The sequence below is a fragment of the Balaenoptera borealis genome (assembly GCF_965194805.1).
Source record: "Balaenoptera borealis genome assembly, chromosome: 8".
Classification (NCBI taxonomy): domain Eukaryota; kingdom Metazoa; phylum Chordata; class Mammalia; order Artiodactyla; family Balaenopteridae; genus Balaenoptera; species Balaenoptera borealis.
Window position 1 is genome coordinate 79,586,225 of NC_138865.1, and position 24,929 is coordinate 79,611,153.

Sequence of the window (24,929 nt, forward strand, 5' to 3'; positions counted from 1 at the left end):
CAGAGACTTCTCTTTCAGTCCTCTGTATCACCAAAATGTTTTACCAGCACATAAAATCAAGAATTATGAAATGAAACATTTTTATTTTCCATGTGGATGAACTAATGATAATATCTTACATTGAAATAGCTCCCCAGGGTATACTAGGCAAATCCCTAGCTTTTATCCCAATTGACCTTCACAATCATTCTGAAAAGTGAGTCAGGGAGGTTGTGTATTGGAAAGTATTGCCCAGGGAATGAGAGTTCCAGAGAACACTAGCAAAAAGTTTGGAAAACACTGAGTTTAACAATGTTTAAACACATGTCTGTATCACAGGGCCTCTCAGATGCTTCATGTTAGTTCATTGCAAATCTTTGTGTGTGTGTGTGTGTGTGTGTGTGTGTGTGTGTGTGAGAAAGAGAAAGAGAGAGAGAGAGAGAGAGAATATTTCACAAACTTATTTACTGCAAAACACTTTTTCCATGTACATCTTATGGAATTCATGTTGGGATTGCCCCTGCATCACCATTTTGCTAAGACATGATAAATATCTACAGTTGCATTTTAGCTATGCTATATTCAACAACATTTGATAAATGTTTACCGATCCTCAATATGTCAGACACTATTCTAGGAGCTATTAACAAAGCAGAAGAAAATCCCTGCTTTTATGTAGCCTATATTTTAATGGGGAAAAATTAAATTTTAAAAATTAATAATAAATAAAATATGAAATAGGGATAAATACTAAGAAGGAAAAAAGTAACAGGAAAGGTAACTCTGTGTGTGTGTGTGTGTGTGTGTGTGTGTGTGTGTGTATGGGCCTGTGTGCTGGGGGAGGGACAATGTTTACATAAGGTAGCCAAAGAAGGCTCCGTGAGGTGATAGCTAAGTAAGGCCCCAAAGGAGGTGAAGGAGGGAATTATCACATATCTGGAAAAGAAGTATTCTGAGCAAAGGGTACAGGAAAGGCCCATAGGTGGGACTGTATCAGAGAGATGGATTCAAATTTGATTAAAACATGGCCCTGTTTTTCATTTCTACTCTAGCGATTACTCAGTCTTTTAAGAAAGAGGCCTAACATTTTTTAAAGCCATGCATGTTTTAAGTACACATAATTCACAAGTCTTGTAGTTTACTGTGAGGAATCAGAGTCTTTCATTTGTGGTTTCTCAGACACTTTCCCTAGGGATTCCTGGGACACTTGCAGGAGGGTCTGTGAAGTCAAATCTATTTTCATGAGTATGAGAAGACATTACTGGCCCTTTTCACTGATCAGACATGTGCACAGTGGAACAAAAGCAATGGTGGGTAAACCTGCCAGGGCCTTAGCAAGAATCAAAGCAGTGGCACTAAGGTAGACCAGTAGTCCCTGCATTCTTCACAGCCATGACCCTGCAGGACAAACACTGCTGGTTTTATTTACAAGTGTCCTTGACGAAACTGTTAAAAAAGTTAGTTAATTAAATCTCAAACCTGGAGTAAACACATCTTTTAATACTCTGTGGTAAAATAGGGCATATGCATAAAGTATTTCTGTTGCATTCTGAAGACCAGTGGCTGTCCAGAAGGAAAAGGAGTTTTGCAGTTATTTAAGTTGTGAGCTGATTAGCTGCTTCTCACTAAATATTTTTATTTGGGAAAATATAGTTATTTTTAATAAAATACGTTATTTTGTTAACATGTAATGGGTTTATGTTATTTTTAATGAATTAATAAATTAATATTAAATTTTTTCCATTTTAATTTCTGATATGGTATTTATTGATAAATGTAACACACATAAATAGAAGCTTTTGTCATCCTCAATCATTTTTAAGAGCAGAAAGGGTCCTGAGCCTAAAAAGTTTGACAAACACTATACTAATAAAAGAGCAAAAATACCATGCATGGGCACATATATGAGTAAATACATATGCTTATGTATATATTTGGGATTTTTTAATTGAGGTGAAATTCACATAACACATTAACCATTTTAAAGTGAACAATTCAGTGACATTTAGTACATTCAGAATGTTGGGCAACCATCACTCTATCTAGTTCCAAAACATTTTCATCAGCCCAAAAGGAAGCCTTGTACACGTTAAGCAGTTTCTTCCCATTATCTACCTGTATCCCCAGCCCCTGGCAACCACCAATCTGTAATCTGTACCTAGGGATTTACCTATTCTGGACATTTCATATAAATGGAATCAAACAATATGTGACCTTTTGTGACTGTCTTCTTTCACTTCACATAATGTTTTCAAAGTTCATCCATGTTGTAACATGGATTGTGGGTGCTACATTCCATATGTATTTGTTTTTAATTAATTATTCATCTTCACATATTCTGTTAAGGGTATATATATGATCTCTGATTAGAAAATCTCTAATTCAATATGAATACACAAGAATGTGTATTGTCTCAATATTTGTCACAGCACATTACAGACTTCAACTGTGCACAGTTACTTCTGCTTATGGTGTGTGTCTACAGATCAATCATGAGGCAAATACTCCAAATAGTGAGGTGAACGTCAACCGATGTATGATAAATATAATCACCATTCTCATCGCCAAGCACATAAAGTGCCTAATTGTGAATGGGGGAAAATATTATTCATTTTATAACATTTTCTCATAAAATGTGTTTGCACATGCAGCTAATTTTTTGTTGCTGTTGTTTAGGGCTGCTGACTTAGAGGGAATGAGAAGTTTACTAGAATGGGGAGATAAATGAATTTGAGACAGGAGGCCTGGGTTGGAGCCCAGCTCCCTGTTTATTAGATATGATACTTTCAGCAACTTACTTCCTCTTTCAGGCCTCAATTTTCCTGCTTTGAATGAGGAGGTTGTCTCTCCTAGCTTTTGCACACGTGTGTCCATCTATCAGGAATCATTCACGTACCATCTTCAAGATTTTTGCCCATCCGTAGATCACCTCTATTATTTGCTTACATTTTAAATGACTCACTTCTTTATAAAAGCAAATTTATTTGAAAAGAAAACTGTATTATTACTAATAAATATGGTAAACTAGTGTCACTTGCAAACAGAAAAAAATATAATGAACCACCTCCAGTCATCCAAGGATCCCCATTATATCATCTTTTTTCCTACAAAACATCCCACCTTTTGGATAATACTGCTCATGCAGCCATGATCAACCCTCTTTGTGAATCGATAAGCTGTGGCCTTGCTTACTTTTAGAAGTTAAGATTCATTACTTATTCTCTCTCCCTTGGAAAGGCTGATGGAAGTATTTATGGTTTTGGGTACCACAGTAACCGAGCAGTGCTTGGCAGAGCTTTGAGATAACAGGATGTAAGTGACATCCTTAGCTTGGGGCTTGTTTTGAACATGAGAACCCATGTGAATTCAGAAAAACCCCAAATTCCCCAAATAGTTACAGTATGGCTCTTGAGTGTACCAAACAATTGGACCACATTTCAGTTTCATTGCCTCTTGGACTCTACCTATAATGAAAGGGACTCAAGATGCTAGGAAGCACTTGGCACCTGACTCCCCTTTTCTTGGGCACAGAAGTTACTCCAGGGAAATACATGATCTTCTGTACTATTTATAGTACAAAGGCTGTTGCAAACTGATTGCAAAAATGGTCCCTCCCTTCATCCATGCACATACAGCTTCTTCCATCAAAAGGAGAGGCGAGTCTATCTCTCCACCCCTTAAATCTGGACTGGCCTTGTGACTTGCTTTAGCCAACAGATAAAAGAGCTCATAGAGTCAGTGTGAAAGTTAGAAGAGATGGTGTATGCAATCTACTTAGCGCAGTGTCGGGCACATAAGTCCTGGTTAAGTGGTAGCAATTATCATTGAGAGTATGTATAGTATAAACAGCATGTACCAGGAACGCTGCTCTCTGTTCCAGGGACTTTGATCTTCATATGTTTCCCTCGCCCTTCTCCTCTCCTCTCCCCCACTCATCTTCTGGCTGGGCCCAGATGCTATCAATCGATGGGTGGCATGACCAGCTAAAGAGTTTGCACAAAGCACACACGGGTTACAGTTTCCAAGAAAGTGGGAATTAACGAATCCACCCTTGGGTTCACCACAACCGCAGATCCAGCCTGGAGTTAAGGACATTTATGGCATAATCTAGTTGGAGCTAGCTTAATTGAAAATATCTTCCTTGGGTAATTTTGAACCCACACTGAAGAACTAGGAAAACAGACACAATTTGTTGAGTGTCATTGGCTAAGCATTTCATGTGCACGATCTCATTGAATCTTCACAGCAACTCTCTGAACGCCCTGAGACAGACTCTAAGTTGTCCCCATTTTACTGATGAGAAAACTGAGGCTTGGAGATATGAATAATTTGCCCAATTATGTGGAAGGTGCTGTGAAAAAAATTAAATAAGAACCGATTCTTGTTCCTCAATCTTTCAATACTAAAGATCCCTTTAATTTTCTCTTTCCTTTGTGGAAAGAGAGTTTTGAGAGTTTTAATTTACCATGTAACAGTATTATTATTGGGTTGGTCAAAAAGTTCATTTGGATTTTTCCACAGGATGCTATAATATTTAAATCAACCTCTGTCTTGGAAGATGTCAAAGTGCTAGAGCTCCTGGTTTGGAACTGTTGAACTAGCCCCAGCTCCTCATTTGCAACTGAAGAAACAGAAGGTCAGAAATAGGATCAGGGATTTTCCAAGGCCACCCTGCTCCCATGTAGAAGGAAATCACTAAAATCTACGTCTTGTTATTCCCTGTAGCCATTTCATTTTCCAGGACAAAATTCTCTGGAACATGCTCTAGTCACAGGAACAATTTGTAACCAAGTCACCAGTTGGAGGTGACAGAATTAAGGCAACAATCATCGAAGAGGCTTATCACGTATTTAAAATCTTCATGGCAGCTGCTCTGTATGTGCCACACCTTTTGGCTAAGTGATTATTTACCGCAAGAGAAGGTTCTGATACCATGTAGAATAAAGGCGAAAAAATTAAGAACTTTTTAAAGATAGGTGACAACCAAAGCAGATTAAAAAATACATGAAAGATGATTCGTGTGTCACTGGAGTAAAGGATTTCCATAAAGGGATGTAATGATGTACTGGGAAGAACGCGGAACTGTGTCATCATTCTTTTTAATTTGGGGCTTGTTTTACAAGATGGCATCATGTCTTCCAGTTTGGTGCCATAAAGGCTCCAACAGTGGGAGAAAGCTTCATGCGATATGGGACAGAAGCAGGACCTTAAAATACAAGGTAAATTTGAGACTTATGTGAGGTCTTGCCCAGGGAAAATTAGGGCTGAAGATCTCCCACCCTATTCCCAGGGACTGCTAATCCTGGTTCCCTGGGGTCTCCCAGGACAGTGGAAGGGAAAGAGGGGAGGGGAAGGGAAATAACCATCGATGTTTATTGAGCACCTTTTATTACGTGGCAGGCAGTAGACTAGGATTTGGAAGACATGAATGGATTGAATCTTCACAGTGGCAACCTCAGTTAAAATGCTGCCTGTACCAAGAAGCAGCAAAGCATGTGGGTGTGAATGCAGCCTTGGAAGCTAGACTGCTTGGGCTCAAAACCTGGCTCTACCCCTTCCTACCTGCGTGAATTCAATCAAGTTATTCACCTCTGTCTACCTCAGTTTCCCCAAGTACAAAATGGGTAAAACTGTACCTACAAAATAGGGTTATTGTAAAAGTGAAGTTATTTAGTAAATATTTAAAGAATATATATAATGCTCTTGTACATGATCCTGGCTGGATAAATATTAAATAATATTACATTATGAGTAAACCAAGGCCCAAAGAGGTTAAGAAATGTACCCAAGTTCACACAGCGGAGAAGTCGCTGAACTTGACATTCTGATTCCATGACCCTTGGTCCTTTCATTTCACCTTGGGGCTGCTCGGGCTGAGTTGATGGGATATGAGACCAAAACAGCCATCCAGGCCAGAAGCTGCATTACGTTCCCTAGTAAGCGCCCCGCACAGCACTAACCTGTATATCTCCACCCATTTCCCCCAAAACCAGTCCAAGCCACTGACTTCCAGGTAGAAGTCCTGTGTCTCTCCTCCTGCTCTTGTCTGGAGTTTCCCAGCAAACCACGCAGCTGTCCCCACTTACACAAGCCCCAAATGCACATGGTCGCCAAATGAAACAAGGACTTTATGCACAAATTTTAAAGAATTTTCACTCCCTACAATGACTGAAGGGCATGAACGCTCAACCTAGAGATAAATTTCTCTAAGAGAAATTACTGCTAATTTTATCAAGAGGTCAAGAATTTAAGCCCTTACTTTCTGTGTTAATTTTGATTTTGTTTATTTATAAGTAAATCTTAAACTTGGAAACATAGGTCTGATTGTCTATCAGTTCTAAAATTGGTGGTTTTGGAAACTCTAATATGTTTTTCAGGGGGTCAAATATCCAACTGGTAGAAATCATCATCGTCGTCATCATCATCAAAGCAAACACTCAAATATTTTTATGTATCAAACGCAATTCTAAGAGTTTTACATCTACTATCTAAGACAATCTGTAAGCCCCCCTACAAGGGGGATCTATTATTATTCCCAATTTATATATGAAGAAGCTGAGGCACAGAAAATTTAAAGGATTTTCCCAGGCAGTCTTGTTCCATAAAGGCTTCCGTGTGATCTAAAGTTGTCAACCCAGCTTCCCCAAATCTTTAACTTGGGACACAGATGCAGCCTAAAGTCATCCCAAACGTGGCCATGGAATAACCCCCACCCAAGCCTCATCTGAAGGCATAAGAGATGACTAAATAGTGAGAGGAGGTTTCCATTGAATAATAATAATAAACACTGCCAGGGAATTCCCTGGCGGTCCAGTGGTTAGGACTCCACCCTTCCATTGCAGGGGGCGTGGGTTCGATCCTTGTTCGGAGAACTGAAATCCCTCAAGCCATGTGGCGTGGCCAAAAAACAAACAACAACAACAACAAAAACACTGCCAAAGGATCTCATGTTTCTTAACCGAAGTATTTATTTGGTGAATATCTACCCACTGATATGACCATTACTGGAATGGAAGTGTGCTTCTAGCCAGTGTCCACCTGACAGGATGAATTCTAGCTTCAGAGCACACAGTACACTACAGTATTATTTCTACTTATTAATTTTCCTTCTTACAGAAGGATAATAATATGTCCCTGTGCAATGTCATGTAACTGCAGTGCCCACCTATCAGAAGAGTGTACTTCCTGTTCCACTACCAATGGGCTTGGCCACTGCTGAACCCTACCAGCTCCCTTACTTTTCTTCTGCCCCAAGAGCAGCCTATCCCAGGACATTGTTGCTCCTTTAGAATGAAGAAGGCACTTGGAGTCACAGCTGACCCTCAGCAGCTTATAGCCTGAGTGAGAAATATGCCTTAGCTGTTGAAAGCCACCGACATTGAGGACTTTTGCCATCAGAACATAACCTGCCAATGCAGGGGACATGGGTTCATGCCCCGGTCCGGGAAGATCCCACATGCCGCGGAGCAACTGGGCCCGTGAGCCACAATTACTGAGCCTGTGCGTCTGGAGCCTGTGCTCCGCAACAGGAGAGGCCGCAACAGGGAGAGGCCCGCGCACCGCGATGAAAAGCGGCCCCAGCTCGCCGCAACTGGAGCCAAAAATAAATAATTAATTAATTTTAAAAAACAAAAAGAACATAACCTGGTGAAAGCTGATACAAAGCAGTATCTAAAATGATTCCTAAAAATTCGAAGATGTCTGCTGATCATCCCCAAACTACACGAGTTTCTCAAAGCCATTCTGGGCTCCCCACTGTGTTAAGAGAAACAGAATTCTGTGTTAAGAGAAAAGGAACTGGAAATGGAAAAGTGGGCTGCAGGAAATAGAGTGTGAACAAAGACCACATCAGAGAAGCAGAGTGACAAAGCAAAAGCCATCAACAAAAGGGCATAAATACCATCCATAACAAAGCATCACATACAAATGTGCACCACTAACAATAGAGAAGGGGACAGGGGACAAGGAAACAGAAAGTAGGAGAGCATCCAGATGCCGAAGGACTGCCTGAAAGACGTTATCAAAGAAAGACAAGAAAAGAGAGAGACAAAATGGTGGGAGGAACTGTGAATAGTTTTAAGAGAAAAAAAAAGTTGGACCACAACATTATGTTTGCTGCAGCAAGTCCCCTGCTAGAAGGAAAGTGCAGTGAGGCAGCCTCTCCTCTGGGGAAACATTCCATTTCAGCTGGGGACAGCCCCACCAGATTCTAGCACACCCTTTCAGGGGGCCATGAACGGTGCCTCCTGCCTCCCCGTGAATCAATGCCCTGGAGGCGGGGGGGGGGGGGGGGGGGGGCGGGGGGGGGGGCCGGAGCGCTGGCGGCATCAGCATCACCATCACCTGAGAGCTTGTGAGAAGGGCAGAATCCCAGGTCCCACCCCAAACTGCACTGAATCAGAATCTGCATTGTAACAGGATCCCTGGATGATTCCCATGCACAGGAGAGTTTAGTAAGTGCTGCCGTTATGACCACTCGTCCTGAAGTAAGTGCATTATGCCCCAGATGTATGTCAAAATGGAAATATAAGCTATGACTCAGGTATAGCATACTAGAAATTTAGCTCTAACATTCATTAGTTGTGTGCCCTGAAGCAAGTCACCTGACCTCTCCTGAGCTTCAGTTTCCCCCTCTGTACACCGAGCATAATGATACCTTTCTCAGAGGATTGCTGTGAAGGCCAAATGAAATAACGTATGTTAGCTGTAGAGTAAATACTGATAGACGTCAATTCCCTTGCTTGAAGGCCAAGGGCAGGCTTTGCTGAGGAGTGAGTGGCAGGGGTAAGAAGCAGGAGAAAGACGTTTTGAGGAAATGAGGGCAAAGAGAAGGTCCAGCAAGGGATACTGTTCATGGCAAGACACTAGCTTAACTTGAACGTTCCTAGCTGGCCCTCCTTGTTCTCTGCCCTCTGTCTTTGAAACAGCAGAAGTGTATTCAGCAACGAGCTGGACGCTAGAAACCGTGGCACACAAGGGTTTACTCGCAGCATCTCCTGCCCCACCGCATACTAATTAGTTAGCAGATGTGCATGATCTAACTACACAGCTAAGTCTCTGAGAGTCAGTGATTTTCCACTCGCGTCCCAACACTTATAAGAAAATATCACCCCAAGTATAGTTCTCTCAGCATATATTAAAGCTTCCCAACACAATAGCTGCAAAGGAATTACCATACTGTATACAAACCATCCTGTTAGACAATAGATTCCTCTTTTAAAAAATCATATAAGGTTTTTAGGAAAACTGGTGTCCTATAAACCTGAAAATTTCATTAATGACAGAATTTCAAGCCCAGACTAACCTTGAGCTCTGTCTCTCTAAATTTCCTTTCAACTCTGTGTGGATGTTTCACTCTTTTCACCAGTGTGAATTAATTAAACTCTTAAGAAAGATACAGGCAAACCAGGACCTCTATCCAGGGGCTAATGTGTCTGATGCATCTTCATCTTTGTATGTATTAAATTTAGCAACCACGTGGCCTCTGTCATGCCATGGCATAAGAAATGTTGGTCTGGAGATATATGTGTTTCTTAGTGCGAGACTTTGGAAAGAGAAGAATTCAGCTTAAACTACATTAAATTACACTAAACTAAAATTAACTCCCTATTGCATCAATATGGGGTGCATTTAGGTTTTGGGCCAGTTAATGAATACGATCCAAATGGAAAAACAGTGATAGGGCGGGTGGAGACAGAGAGAGAGAGAATTTGACAGAATTACACCTCCTTCGTAGGAGGGAAGGAGCTCCTGTTACGGGCAATTGAATTCCCTTCCCCCCATTACACAGACCTCTCAGCCGAAGCTGACATAAGTGACATCCAGGCACCTGTAGTCCCATCACAGGTATGAAGGATGATGCCCACAGGCCCTCCAGAGACTTGCTTCTCAGGAGCCTCCTTCCCATGACAGGTGACATTTGGTCTCCAGAGCCTGTGGAGCTCAACATGTTTCCACCAGTGATGCATCCGTTGATCTCACGTTTGCAAACTGTTTGTCAGAGGCCATCACGCAAAACTGCAAACTCAGTGGGCTTGCTTTCCTGCGTGTTTCCTGCAACACGGCTTCAGCAGGAATGTGTTTCATCGTTGGATAGTCTCCACTTGGCCAAGTGCTGTATATTTTTACTCAGTCATTTTCTCGTATGGAGATAAAGCCAAGCAACCAAACTCCAGTTGAAACCATCAAACTACCTTTTGAAAGGGTAGACCAATTTTTGTTCCTACGGATAAGATTGGAAGCAAAGGCATGGGACTCAGAAGACACAGACTCTCTGCCCAGCTCTGCCACTTACCAGCTGTGTGTCCTTGGGCAAGGCTGGATTTCACCTCTCTGGCCTTTTTCTTCTCCTCTGTGATGTAGATATAATAACATGTGTCCTACCCCAAGGTTGATCAAATGAGATCACATAGGTGGAGGCAGTTATGAAGTGCAATACTACTTGGCTTGAGTTACCATCCCAAGTATAACAGCAACGAGCTTGACTGCTCCATAAGGCTCAATTTTTTTTAAATAATTGAGAGAGGAAGTGAAAAGAAAAAGAGAAAGTGGCAGATTCTGCTTCTTAGTCCCAAATAACATTTGTAACTGGTGTGGCATAGATTGTATTATGATTGTCTGAATTTAGTAGCAAGGCAGCTTCAGATAATTTGATCAAATTCATATTTTTTAAATTAGCATAGTACTGTACAGTCTCTCAAATTTGTCAGGAGCACAGACCTAGGTGTCAAGAGACCTGAAATTTTTGCTTGGCTCTGTCACAACGTTCTATGAGACAAGTTAACCTTTCTGAGCCTCTCTGAATCTTGAAATTTGGTGGATTTCATCCAGAAATCAATTTGGAAAGATTTACCAAGAAACTTGAGACTCTCTGTATCTTTTGCTCCAGTAATTACATATTTGAGAAGCTATTTTAAGGACCTAATCCTAAACAGGACAAAATGTTTTAGGTACAAAGATATTTGTTATAGTGTAACTAACAACAGCAAAAAAAGAGGGACAATCAAAATGTTTAACCACAGTCCATCTTCTTTATAAAAATGCATGCTATTATTTAAGATGTTGATTCAGAATGCTATGCAATAACATAGGGAAATATTTAATAAATTATGTTAAGTAAAATAAAAATCAGGGTACCAAAATGTATGAATATCCTATTCTAATCCTACACACAGGAAAAACTAAGAAAACTACTTTGCCATAATATTGCCAACAGTCATGCTTCAATGAAAGTGGTTAATTTTTAGGCTTTTTTCTTTTGTTTACATTTCATTTTCAGTTTTCCTCTAGTTCCCAAATTTGCTTTAATGTTTCTTATTTTATAAATAAATGAAGCCTAAAACATAATACTAGGAGGTTAAAATAGTCTAAAGTCACCTATTTCAATGTTAAAGATCTATCCTTCTATAACAGTTTCAAATGTAAAGATCTGTGATTAAAATAACTAACAGTTTCAAAGCAAGAAATCACTAACAAAAGACTATGGCTATAGAACGCTGTGTTTAAACATGTGGAATCCCAATGCCTGTTTCTACAGCATTCCCAGAAGTGACAGGGCAGGGTGTGTCCAGTGTAACACAGCAATCAGGGTGGCTGTATATAAATCTTGCTGAGAGCAAAAGTCCGAGAAAGAGGCCAGTAGTAAGAAGCATGACTCAGTGTTTATGAGATTCATCAGAACAGTCTATGTAAATGCCAGCCTATGAAACCCTATGTGTGTGAATTGATTTTTACAGCAATGTCATACTTGGTCAGAAGGCTATTTTAGCATGAAATAATTCTATAGGTGTGAGAAATACATTTTCCCCCCTTAGAGGGCTCAGAATGACATAACACTTTGGAGAGCTAATGAATTTTTCAAAATGTTTTAAAAGCCAGCTCTGGAATGGTATTTTGATCTGCATCCACCACAGTGAGTTTATGTCTGGATTTTTTTGGAGACTGGAGTCAAGAGTGATGGCGCTTCAGGCCACGGTCCAGGGGAAATCAGCCAAGTGGCAAGCTCATGACCAGTTCCACACCAATGAGGTTGCTTTGCTTTGTGCATGGCTTTATGTTAGGGTCTTACAAAGCAAATTCACAAATAAAGAACAGAAGAAATATTCAGCTACAGAATAAAATTCTCCCTCTTGTTTATCTTTCTCTAGGACCTATATACATGTCCTAAGACCATGTTTTCAATTTGCCTACAATCTAAAAAGAAAAAAAAACCCGTTCTCCCAATGATCTTGATAAACACACAAAATATAAAACAAACCCTGAATTGAAATTGAGGTTTGTATTAATCCACACGGATTGGTAAAAACGCTGCTCACCCTTCTTTGAAAGAATCCAGGCCTCCAAAAGTCAGTGGCTTTGGGAGTCTGTTTATATGGTAGCTGCCAAAGGGTGAGAGAATTCTACGTGGTGTTTCAGCCAGGAGATGCTGCATACAAACCAAAGCAGGCTGCTAAGGGCAGGGGGAAGATGAAAGTGTTAACAAAGCAGAGGATGGAGGCCAGAGAGTGACTTGCCCCCCGCCTCCCTGCAGAGGGACTCAGGGACACTGCCTTCCCAGGGAAGCAGACAGGCACGTGTCCTCGCAGACATACCAGTGGCAGGGGAGCAGCTAATCTATCCACCTGTCAGGACACTTCTGTCCTCCCAGGGCCAGGTGCTAGTCTGGCCAGCAACACAGGCCACTTGCTAGAGAAAACGTGTATGAAGAGCGCAAAGGTTGGCAAAACGCTCCTACGTCAGGATGAGCTTCTGCCCCAGCCCTTACTTCTCTTCCATTCTGGAGAACAAGAGGCAAGCGTGCACAACTCTCTCTTGCACCCTTCAATTAATTAATAGATAATTTTTCACAGCAAAAAAAAAAAAAAAGGACATAATTGAATTGTTGGGCCTCTTTAAAAATAAGCCACTTACTTTTTAAAAAAATTTTTATTGAAGTATAGTTGATTTACAATGTTGTGTAGCTTCAGGTGTTCAGCAGTGATTCAGTTATACATACATATATATATCTTTTTTTTTTCAGATTCTTTTCCCTTATAGATCCCCGTAATATACAGTAAAACAAAGCCATTAAAGTCCTATTTTTTTCAACTGAGAGAAAGAAATGGTTCCTACGAGTGGGAAATCTTCCATTAAAACCTTTCAAATAATTGGAAGTCCAGCAGCAGGTTGCCGCTCCCTCTCTGGCTGTTCTTAGGGATGTTATTTTACAGGCCATGGTCATTGCCACAACTTCTCTACCGAGTCCAGAACCAGATTAAGTTCTCAGCTCAGGGTGGGAGTGGAGAGCGGGCCTTCTCCCATCTTGCATGTGCCACGGGCCTATTCATGCCTTCCCACATCAGGCTCACATTTTTAGCACCATCACTCTCCGTCCTGACTCATGATCACTTGCTATAAACCATGACATCTCGCATATCTGGCTTCGCTTAAGAACGAGGTCACCTATGCAAGGGACTTTTCCAGACAACTGAAGCTTACCCTCCGTGTGACGATTTCTGTTCTATTTTTTTCTATGTGAATTATCTGAGTTGGATTTTTTTTTTTCTGAAATTCCTCACGTACCCCACCTTCTCTTAAACAGACACCGAGCTTAAATAGTATTTCTTCCTTGATTATTCAGGGTCATTACTGTGAACTTTCTGTCACTGACGTTATGGCCTCCAGAGGCTGTGCAGGTATTTAGGACCATTTGCCCTACATCAGATGGAATGACACTTGCTGAGAACCTGGGTCCATTTCTTAAAGGTTTGTTTGATTTTGGTTTTGTTTGTGCAGTTCCCCTATTGTAAGTTATAAGCAATTACAGCCTCTGGCAACCACTTCTCCCACCACCCTGCTCTGAGAAACCGACCTCGTGGGTATTCTGTCAAAGCGCAAATTAAGTAACGAGGATGGTGATTGAGTGCTAACACTTGTGAGTCTTTGCTACTTTCCCAGCATTCTTCAAATGACTTACAGGTATCATCATACCAATGGGCTCAGAAAGAGAGTCTGGGGGAATCTCCCTGTGAGAAAAGAACCAATTATAAAGATATGTTTTTAATACTCAATTGCAGGTGTCTGAAGGAAAGCTGCCTTTGTGTAATTTTCAGTTTTCTGGAGACCTTGGGTTGGCTGATGTGGCCAAATAAAGTGAACTCCAGACACATGAGCTCTTGCTCTTGCAAATCATTCCATTCTGAGCTTTTGGAAGGATTTCCTTCTATGTCTCACCACTTTTCAAACTTGCCTCCCCCCTGAATCCTGTTATTCTTCACTTTTCTCCTATTTCCCTTCCAATTCCACCTCCACCTTCCTTCTTTCCTTTCTCCCTCTGTTTCTTCACCCCTATATGTGTCTCCGAGTATAACCAGCAGTTTTCTGAGGCACTGCTCAGCTGGCAGACTCGAGAGCAAAAGCGAAGCTCTGTACAGTGGAGAACTCGAGTCCTAATCCCAGCTCTTCTGGCCAGCTGTGTCACCCGGGCTGAGCTCCCCCAACCTACACTCACTCACTCACTCAATCAAACAATTATTCTGTCTCCAGCAAGAGAGTGACAACAATGAAGGAGAAAGATACAAATAAACTTACTTACAAAACAGAAATAGATCCAAGGACATAGGAAACAAACTTATGGTTACCAAAGGGAAAAGGAGGGGAGAGATAAATTAGGAGTTTGGGATTAATATATCCACACCACTATATATAAAATAGATAACCAATAAGGACCTACTGTATAGCACAGGAAACTATACTTAGTATTTTGTAATAACCTATAAGAGAAGAGAATCTGAAGAAGGCTATATATAACTGAATCACTGTGCTGTACACCTGAAACTAATGCAACATTGTAACTCAACTATACTTCAATAAAAAAAAGATAATGTATATGAATGTGTTTGGTAACCATATGGAAATTGTTGTTAATAGTGAGTTAAAAAGAACACTTTATAGACTATATTCAGAATTTGGGATTTGAACTGGAGCTCACATTTAATTGTACATTATTCATAAAGAAAATGGTAATGATAAAATTACAGAGAAAAGGTTTCAGCTAAAAAATGCATTTTGAGAACTTCACTGTATTAATTACTACTTCTTTATACATAATACTACTAAATCTAAATATGTTTCTAAATCAAAATAATGTTTGCACATATTTTCACGCATCAGTTTTTAATATAAGAAATCTAAACAAGAGCAGAAGAAAGCTTACTGTAGGTCATTAAAAACTCTGTCATTTGTTAAAAACAAAAACAAAGAAAAAACAATGAAGGAAGCTGGAAAACCAAAAGCTGTACTCACAACCTTGCTGGCAAATAAGGAACAACTTCTAACTTTTTTAAAAGAGCCATTCTCATTATTAAAAATTCACTAAATACCCACAATATTTCAGTCACTCTAAAACTAGTCACAGACCCTATCTTCCAAATAGTTTATCAATGTTTTATTTTTCTTTCACCTACGTAGACAGTGAAACAGTCTCCCAATTTATTCAACCAAATCATAGACAGCCCAGCACCATATTTTTCTCACAGCAGGTTCTCAGTAATAGTGATTGATTACTCAGTTATCCAAGGGTTTTTTTAACATAAAACAGTCAGAAACAAAGAAATGAACCTCTCTTGGGTCAAAGTGAACTCACTACCCAGCCCTACCATAAACCTGCTGAGTTGCTCACATTTTATTTAAAGAGAATTAAATGTTCCAGGATATCTGGTGGGAAGACACGAATGTGGCAGAGGGTCCTGGAATGGGAGTCAGGTGATCTGGGAGCAAAGTCTGGCTCTGTTCTTTAGTGGCTGTGAAACCTTGGTCAGACTTCTTGCCCCACTGAACCTCAGTTTCCTCAACTGCAAAGGGAAATAATAGCTACCTCACAAGACTATTTTGGGTATTAAGTGGAAAAATCTATTTCTTAGAGCTAAGACAGATAATCAACAAATTCGAACTAAAGGGAGCTAAAAATCATCCCTGTTTCTATAAAATGTAAATAGGGCTTCCTGGCTCTCTTATCCACCGTGGCCCTATTCATGTTTTTATTACTGTGGGTGGAGGACACATTCTTATCTTAGTACATACACACCTGCAACAGCCCTAATATATTATTGTTCTCATTTGACAGATGAGGCCAATCTGGAAGGCCTTCAACTTTCCTCTCAAGGACTGAAAATCTTCTCTGCCAATCTCTCTCATGACATTAGTACTGGCCCAGAAGCAGCAGAACAAGCTGGGCAAGCTTGGTGTAGTGGCTGGGATTGGAGGAGTCTAATTTTTCCCCTTTGGACCACACAGCAGAGGATCTAAGGCTCTAAAAGTTCCACTCTGTCTGCTGATCTGCCCAATGTGGTTTTGCAGAGCGCCCCATTCCCTCCCCTGCCTCTCCCCAATCCATTCATGCTTTAATTCCACCAATATTTACAGATTCCAAGCAATCATGCATAAAAACTAACCTCATTATTTTACAGTAACATTTTGTATGAAGTGTGTACCATATACAAAAGGGCTGTATGACACTCCTTGACCTTACTGTTTCTCACCTCCTTCTAGTAAACCAACCAGAATTCCCTTATACTGTCGCCAGCCCCTCTTCAGATTCAGATCTCTAGGAGTCTGCACCTGTTCATCTACTTACTCATTTTACTAAGCCACTACGATGTCTCATGCTTTGTGCAAGCCTCTTGCCTTATGGCTTCATTCATTCTAAAAACACTTTGTTCTTTTTGTGCTTAGCACAGTCATGGCTCATGGTCCCAAGAAGCCCTTGAAACATGCAGCAGCTCCAAAGCATTGACTGCTGAGTAAACAGACCAGTATGTTTGCTCGTCATCCATCAGGTGATCCCCACAAGCTCAAAGAGTGTCTCCCCCTCATCTTTTTCTAAGGAACAGACTTAAGTATCCCCTGACAGGAAATGAAGTAAAGAAGATCTGCATGCAGCAGTTCCTTAAGATTGTTGGCAAGGTCCCAATTGATAGACCTCATCTGCTGGCTTCACGGATGTCAGCAGCATTGACAGGACTGGGGAGAATTTCTATCTGATCTGTGATACAAGGGTTGCTTTGTTGTTCATCGCATTATACCGGAGGAGTCAAGTACAACTTGTACAAAGTAAGAAAGATCTTTGTGGGCACAAAAGGAATCCGTCATCTAGTGATCCGTGATGCTCGCACCATCCACCATCCTATCGCCTTCAAAGTGAACGACACCACTTGGACTGATTGGAATCTGGCAAGATGACTCATTTCAACAAGTTTGACACTGGGAACCTGTATATGGTGAGCAGAGGCGCTACCTTGGGAAGAATTGGTGTGATCGCCAGCAGAAAGAGACAACCAGGTTCTCTTGATGTGGTTCCTGTGAAAGATGCCAACGGCAACATCTATGCCTCCCCACTCTCCAGCATTTTTGTTATTGCAAAGGCAACAAACCATGGATTTCTTTTCTCTGAGAAAAAGATATCTGCCTTACCATTGCTAAAGAGAGCGACAAGAGACTGGCAGCCAAACAGGGCAGTCAGTGAAATGACCGCTAGGTGACATGATTGGAAGAGTCTTTGTACTTAATTAAAGATAATGTGTTATGATTAATGGCAAAAAAAACCCTCACAAACAAACAAACAAGCAAACAAACAAAAACTACTTACTGAGCTTCAGGCACTGCACCAGGTTCTGGAGATACAGGGGTGAGCAAACCCATACAGAGACCCTGGTCCCTACTCTCATTAATCAAACAAACATGCCCAATAGAGATATAATAACAAGCTGAGGTAAATGACCTAAAAACATCGCCCCAAAACCTGACTTAGACTCATGAATTGGGGAGGCTGGGTGGGAGGGGTCATTCAGCAAAAGGCTTCCCTTCTCCTTAACCTGACCAGAAGAGGTAGGAGTTATTCAAGCTTAGGGAGGTAGGAGGAGAATCCAGCAGAATGGGTCAGATTCCAGAGTCAGGTTAAGAGTGTTGTTGGTTCTCCAAAGAGCAATGAAAAGTGATAATAAGGATTTAAGGGAATGATGGGACAGATGTGAAAGATGCTTTCACAGTGATCTCCCTGGTACCAGTGGGAGAGTGGTTTGCAGGAGACCAACTTGTTAGCTGGCCATTGCAGTCATCTGGATGACTTAGTGATGTCTGGGATATGGTGGTTGGGGAAGGGATGGAGGAAAAGAAAGTTCCCAGTTGGAGAAACTGGATGAATAATAATGCCGTTCACTGAGATAAGGAACTGCAGGAAAGGACAAGCATGGGGGCAAATGGAGAGAAGCAGCATTGTTCCAGGTTCTGTGCTGAGGGCTGTAGGAACATTATTTTGGCTTTATGACAAACCTGCAAAGTAGGTATCGTTATCTCATTTTTCAGGTAAAAACCCAAGGCTGTATTATCAGCTTAGTTTTTCTAACCCAACCTTTGTGAATCTGATTTTGCAGGGCAATCTAGTGCCCAATTAGCCTCCCAAGAGCTCTTAAGAAGAAAGATTACCTTTCCCTGGAAACCAAAGCCCAAAGTCACAGAGCTCAGATAGGAATGGATTTGGAACGCTGCCAGAGATTTTGAGTAGGCTACTCTGGGACCCATGGCAGGCAGCCACGTATGATTGTGCAGGTTGCACACTGCACAAACCCAGAGGGTGCCAGTCATATCAAAGTCCATGTGAATGCTGCCTCCTGAATATATCAGCCCTGTCCCTCCCCAGTTTCTTTTCAAAGAAGACTCCAAACTCCATGACTCTCCAATAAACCTCAGGGTTCAAAAAGAATCAATGACCAAGGTAACACCGTGCACTTTACCTCTCTGGTCCCAGATGTTCTTTCCTCTTTTGCATCCTTCATTCAGACCCAGGTATTCATCCCTCACCCTTGTCTGCTTACCTAGTACCCCAGGGAGGAGTAGATGTAAAGGTAGAGTGAGACGTCCATCACTAAACCACTATTGCTTACAAGAGCTCCCCAGACTGATACACCAAACCTAAAACATTGTTAATATCTGCCCAAATAAATGCTACATAGAAATAAACAAGTTATACCAAAGCTGTCACCTTTTTACGTAGTTAACATAAAATATTCCTCAAATTTCTGATTAAAGGGCGTCCTTGCTCACCTGATCGCATCTTCCCAGACCCAAGGTTCTGTCTGAACAGCAGTGACCAATTCTTTATCTTTGAGGAAGATCAATCCCCTCTGAGATTTACACTGAAAAAGCCTGGTTCTTCTCCGCAGGCGGGGGGGCTGGGACAAACCACAGCTCTCGGTCTGAAAGCTCAGGCAGTGAGAAATGGAGCTGACTCTAAGACTAAAGCAATCAAGGGCCCTTTTCTCATCAGCCCCTAAGACGGTGGAACTGCATTCACAGAAGTACTTTGGATTCCTGAGTTTCTTGCTTGGGAATACTCTGGCAAGAGGCACAGTCTCAAGTGCACCAGCCCTCGGTTATGATGGGGAGGGAGCTGATCCTGCGGTCTGTGATCAGAACGAGCTCAGCTTTCCAAATGAAACTCCTCGGCCAGCATCTCCATCATTACTAGTCCTTACCACCGTGGCCCTTTAAAAGGTACGAAACATTCATTTTAAAGACGCTTTTTATTGATACACATGACCTTGTTCCTATAAAGGAAATCGGGAAGGATATAGTTCTCAATTTCCAATCAAATGATTCCTCTGCAGACATGCTGCAGTGTTTTTCTTTCTCTTTTTGAAAACCCATCTCCTCTATCAACTCTAATGTGGTTGTTCATTTAGAGTTTTGAATGTGCTTCCTTTCCCTATGCTACATACCACAGAGTATACGTTGACATTTAGGGTCACTCAGAATTTTTCTTCTACGGAAGTCCACATATGGACCAATTCCCACTGCAGAAATGAGCCCTTCGTCTGCAGCTGTCACTGCTCAAGTGGCAGATGCACTCCCCAGACTCTAGCGGTGACGGTGACCCTCTCCCCACAGCATTCCTGGGATATTGATGTGCCCTGTATCCTTCTGCTGGCAGCTGACACTCCCACCACACAAATGCCCAATGCTGGCTCATGACCAACCTCTGAGGGCACGTGGGCTGCAGTGATGCCCCACCCCTGAGCAGCTGCTTGAATTGCATCAGCTGGTGGGATCTGGCAATGGGAGAGGCTTGGCAGGCAATCTACCCAGTATGGGGACCCTGGCTTCCTGCCAGCCAGAGTTCCAGGGGTCTGATTCCTTATTTACATTTTTTTTTTTCTCCGAAGTTCATGGGAACTTGGACCATTTACTGACATCATGAGGCTGTCTTGGCCTGAATACTTTTTTGAGCTGACCACTATGAAACTGGAGGACATTTCCCAAATCACAGTCTAGGGCTGGGAGCCCTCATTCCCTACCCGTCTTCGATTTCTCTTACCACAGAAAGAGTATAACTAAGAATGACTAAGACATCACTGTGGAAATGGCGTAACTAAAAATGGAAAGCATGGCTAAAATTTAAGGATGGACCTGGAACTATAGGATTTGATCTCTGTCCCTATTCCAGCTAGAAATGGGCAGGTGGAAAAGGAAGCTGGGTGGGCACTGGCAGGAGAGAAAGAAAACGTGTTTCCACTCATTTCTAGTTCTAGCAGTGAGTGTCCGGATCAGAAACATAGCTGGGTTCTCGAATGGGGAAGGGAACCCAGGTAACAAGCATCATCCTTTGATTACCATCTCTACAGCCTCGGGGGGCGTCTTACTCTCCTGGTGCTTATTCTACTGTCTTGGTTGTTTTAACAATAATTGGATCAGTTCCCTATTTGTCAAGAAGGCACCATTTCTGGAGACTGTGCTTGGGAGGAGTGACTATTTCCCTTGCTGTCCTCCACCTCCAGGTAAGGTGTTTTACAGAGAAGCTCCAGGCACCCAAGCCTGTTCTAACCACGCAGAAGGCAGGCCCCCTTGAGAAGCATTTGAGCTCCAGGAGGGGGTGATCCAAGGCCACACTTGAGGTTTACTTTTGCCATTTCTGATAAATGCCACATACTCTCAGGAATGAAGGGTGGGTATCGGAAGGGAAGATTTAAGGAAAAGCCAGATGAGATTAAGTAAGTGAATCTGCATCAGTTTAAGGACCAGCAGAACTGGGGTGAAAAAGAGAATTAAGAGACCACTCTCTCAATTTCAATAGAAATAAGCTCCAAACTACCTGATTAAAAATGAAAAACATCCCTTCTCCTTCAAAGATGTCTGCTCAACCCAAGGGCCTGGCCTAGAATAGCAGAGTTTCTCTCCTCACAATGACAGATGAATAATAAATGCTCCTAGTCGGAAGAAAGGGCATACAAACAATTTCTCCAAAGTTGTGATTATTGGAGATGCTATTATTGGCTAATAGCAGTTTCATTTTACAATTTAAAATTCCTTTGGTCTATTGAAATTAGCTAACTCCAGTGATGACAAGGTTATGTTAATGTAACGGAGCTGGACCCTAGGAGGCCTTCCTGGAACAGACCCCTCCCCCACCTTGTCCTCCACCTGTCTCCTGTCTGTAAAACAACTTTAGCCTCCTAGGCCTTCCCTGAGCTCCAAAGAGTAAATTTAATCAGAGAAGTGAGAAAATGCAGAAAAAAAGGAAAACAGTCAAGCAAGACAAAATAATCATAGTTTAGTCATTAAACAAAGTCAAGGACTTTTAGTTCCTCTTCAAGGGCTATAGATAATATTCTGAGCCATATCCTTTGAGCTCTTTACAGATAATGAAACTGCCCGCAGGTGGAAGAAGTTAACTGTATGCTGCCCACAAGCACACAGACCCCAGACCAGTTGGAACCAGAAGGTTGATGATGCTGACTCCCAATTACCTCACCACCAACCAATCAGAAGAATGTTCATGAGTTGATCACATACCCCACAACCCCCCTCCCTCACGCCGTCTTTTAAAACCTTTCCCTAAAAGCCACTAGGGAGTTCAGGCCTTCGGAGCACTAACTACTTGGACTTCTTGCTTGGCACCTGCAATAAATGCTGCATTTTCCTCCACCGCAACCCAGTGTCAGTAGATTGGCTTTACTGCATGCAGGCAAGAGGACCCAAGTTTGGTTTGGTACCATTAAGACTCTGGAAGGGACATTGGCTATTTCAAACCATTAAAAGACATGTATCATATCTACAGAATATCAAAGCAAGAATTCAAGTAGGTAGACAAAAACCTGCCCATTAGACTTTTTTTAGGTACCATATAGATAAATCTATGTCAACTTCTGATGGAAAACAGCTTAAACATAACACCTAAATTCTATCTTATTCTGGTCTAATAAAGCGTAAGTGAAAACCAGCATGATAATTTTCTTCTCCCTAAAATGTTTTCCAAAGGATTAACCTAATCTTAAAAAATCCTACCATTTTATTATGGATAAACGTCTCACAAACGAATGCCATAATTACTGACTTAATATTTTTCTCCTAAACAAAGGGTATATATCCTCTAAAGTAAAAGGTTTTCCTACTACTATAGTTGAATGTTGCATATTAAGTAAAATTTTTATTTACCTAGAAAATATAATTTGTCAGGGGAAATGTGACACTAAAAGTGACCAAAACACCTTTACTATGGCTGAATATGAAAGGATAACTGTGATCTCTAACAAGAAACCTATTCTAAGAAAAAAATTAAAATTAGCAGTAATTGTTCTTCTGGCTAAAGCAGGAAGCTGGGAATAGCATTTCAACCACTTCTTTTTCCTGTCACTCTTTTAATAATGTAGAGCAATTGCTCGTCTAATGAAGGAACTCGGTAAATAAACTTACACATTACTTTCAACTGATTACTCTGAAATAGGGAATTTCTCCATCCCAGCAGTTGCTCTTCAGAAATGAGACAAACCTCTTGCTCACATCAAACCCCACAATCTAAATGTTTATTATTAAGATAAATGTTATGGGAGTGGAGCACAGGTGCAGTCTACAACTGCATGATCGTAGATTGCTATTTATTTTCATCCACAAAAAAATGAATTGCCAAAATTGACCTTTTCTGATTATTTCTCACTCAGTGTTAGGTAAAGAACAAAGAGCATACTTATACTATCAGAACTGCAAGTGATTTCTGCAATCAGTTTTCTCCTTCCTGTGCTCAAGTAAACCTGTAAGAGGGTCCGCAATAAACACAGAAACGATCACAAACCTCAATTCTGAAATCCCCACAGACTATCAACTCTCTGGGAGGCTTAAGGTAGAAAACAAAGTACTTATATTAGCATTAATCAACTTTAATGGTCTTTTTAAAGATACTTACAGTTAAATCTTTTTAAGAATCACACATCTGTCTTCACTCCCTTTGCAGTGCGAGGGTAAATGAATGACAGTAATAACCCTGCAAATATTCTGCCTTGTGATTAAGACGTCATCTTAATGCAGACTTTATATTTTGGCTTTTATGAAGGTTTAAAGGTTAAAGACAACATAAATTATGCATCTCCTCCTATGCCAGGCCTGTACAAGGTGCTTTCCCTGTTCATTAAAGATATTGCTTCCAAATGGGCAAAATCTTTGTTTTAAGGACGGAAAGAGAAACATTTCCATTACGTTCATTACTGCAATGCTGGAGAACCAAAACAGTTCGGAGTTAGGAAACTGCTAGAATCTGTTGTTCCAGAATGTATAGCAACTGTTGATATACAGAGTGAAATTACCCTTCACTCTTTGAACAAATGTACAGTTAGAGCCAGCCAACATGCCGGTCTCTTCCCAGGAGAACAATGGTCTGGCAAGCCTCACACCACCAGCGACAGTTGGGGTTCTCCCGTTCTGCCTCTGCCCCAAGTTGCAGATCTGAACAGGGACCAGAGAGACTCGATTCGCACTGGAATATCCCTAACTCCCGCACTGGAGCAAGCTCCGCGTGAGGGATGCTCGGGTAAACTGCGCATTCTCACACGTTACTCCTAGTCGGCGTTATTACCTCCTCACTTACGTTTTGCCACGCCCTCCAGCTAAAGTACGGTTTCTTCTCCTTTTACACTTACACGTACCGCATCTGCAGAAGTCTGGGCTCTTTTTCTCAAGGACCACACCCATTTATCCTCTAGCCTCCAGGAGCAAATTGTAGATTCGGCTGGATCTGCCTCTCTCCAACCTCAAGCCAAAGGGACCAAAGCTGGACACACAGCACGCAACTTCAGCCGGGTCACGACCACCCCCACCCCGGCGCTTTGGCTATGAGGGAGGATTATGGAGACAGACTGCCCGCTGTAAACCCCCGAGTTCCCGAGATACTTTCCAGGGGACAGTCCGCACACCCTGACAACTAAGTGGCAAAGTTGTTTCTTCCTCCTCTGCTGCAATGCCCTTTCTTTTTCAGCAACGCGCGCGCGCACGCGCGCGCGCACCAACACACACAGCCTTGCTCCCTCAACTTACCAGTTTAGACTTGGCGCGTTGCAAAAATTCTTCCATGTCGTTCCGAGTGGTTTGGACCAGAGGTACCCGAAGAGCGCGGAGGACTATCTCCTCCGGGGCTAGACGTGCCGGGTCCCCGGAAAGGGGCCGGCCCGGACGCAGAGACCGGCTGCTCCCTCCTACCGCTCGGAGGCGGCTGAGGTTGTGGCTGCGCCCTCGTCCGTCGCCTCGCAGGGCTCCCGCCCCACCCCGCGCCCGGCTGCCGGCTCGGGGCGCCTGACTCTGCCCTAATAAGGAAAGTGGGTGTGACGCCCGGGAGCCCCAGGGCGCGCCCCGCACGCTGGCTGGCACGCGCCTGCGGGGCCGGAGCTCTGGGCCGGGTCTCGGAGGCGGGGGTGTTGGCGGATGGCGAGCGGCTCCTCCGCCAATCGCAGGGCCCCGCTGCGGCCTCCTGACGTGGCGCGCCGAAAGATGCTGCAACCATGGACAGCGCCCAGAAGTGCGAGCCAAGTGCAAGGGGCTACTGCAGAGGGAGGCTCTGCCGCAGGCACCGCCGCTGTCAGCCAGGGGAAGTGGAAAGAGGGGGAGAGAGGCCCCCCGCGAGAGCCTCCCTCCTCGGCCAGCGCCTCCCTGGCTGG

The 24,929-nt window shown here is 42.3% G+C and overlaps 1 protein-coding gene and 1 pseudogene across 8 annotated transcripts in view; one reads left to right on the forward strand and one right to left on the reverse strand.

The window, feature by feature from the left end:
• The window catches only part of PRUNE2 (prune homolog 2 with BCH domain), a 258,877-nt gene extending 234,238 nt beyond the window's left edge, over positions 1–24,639 (reverse strand). For all 7 annotated transcript variants that reach the window (XM_082401314.1, XM_082401312.1, XM_082401309.1 and 4 more), the window contains exon 1: positions 24,313–24,639. In XM_082401314.1, coding sequence (XP_082257440.1) covers positions 24,313–24,348 — 36 coding nt within the window. In that variant the 5' untranslated portion in view covers positions 24,349–24,639. The remainder of the gene's footprint in view (positions 1–24,312) is intronic.
• On the forward strand, positions 11,889–24,279 carry LOC309633578 (small ribosomal subunit protein eS4 pseudogene; annotated as a pseudogene). Its single transcript has one exon. The product of its transcript is annotated as a small ribosomal subunit protein eS4 pseudogene (transcript).
• Positions 24,640–24,929: the final 290 nt, after the last annotated feature.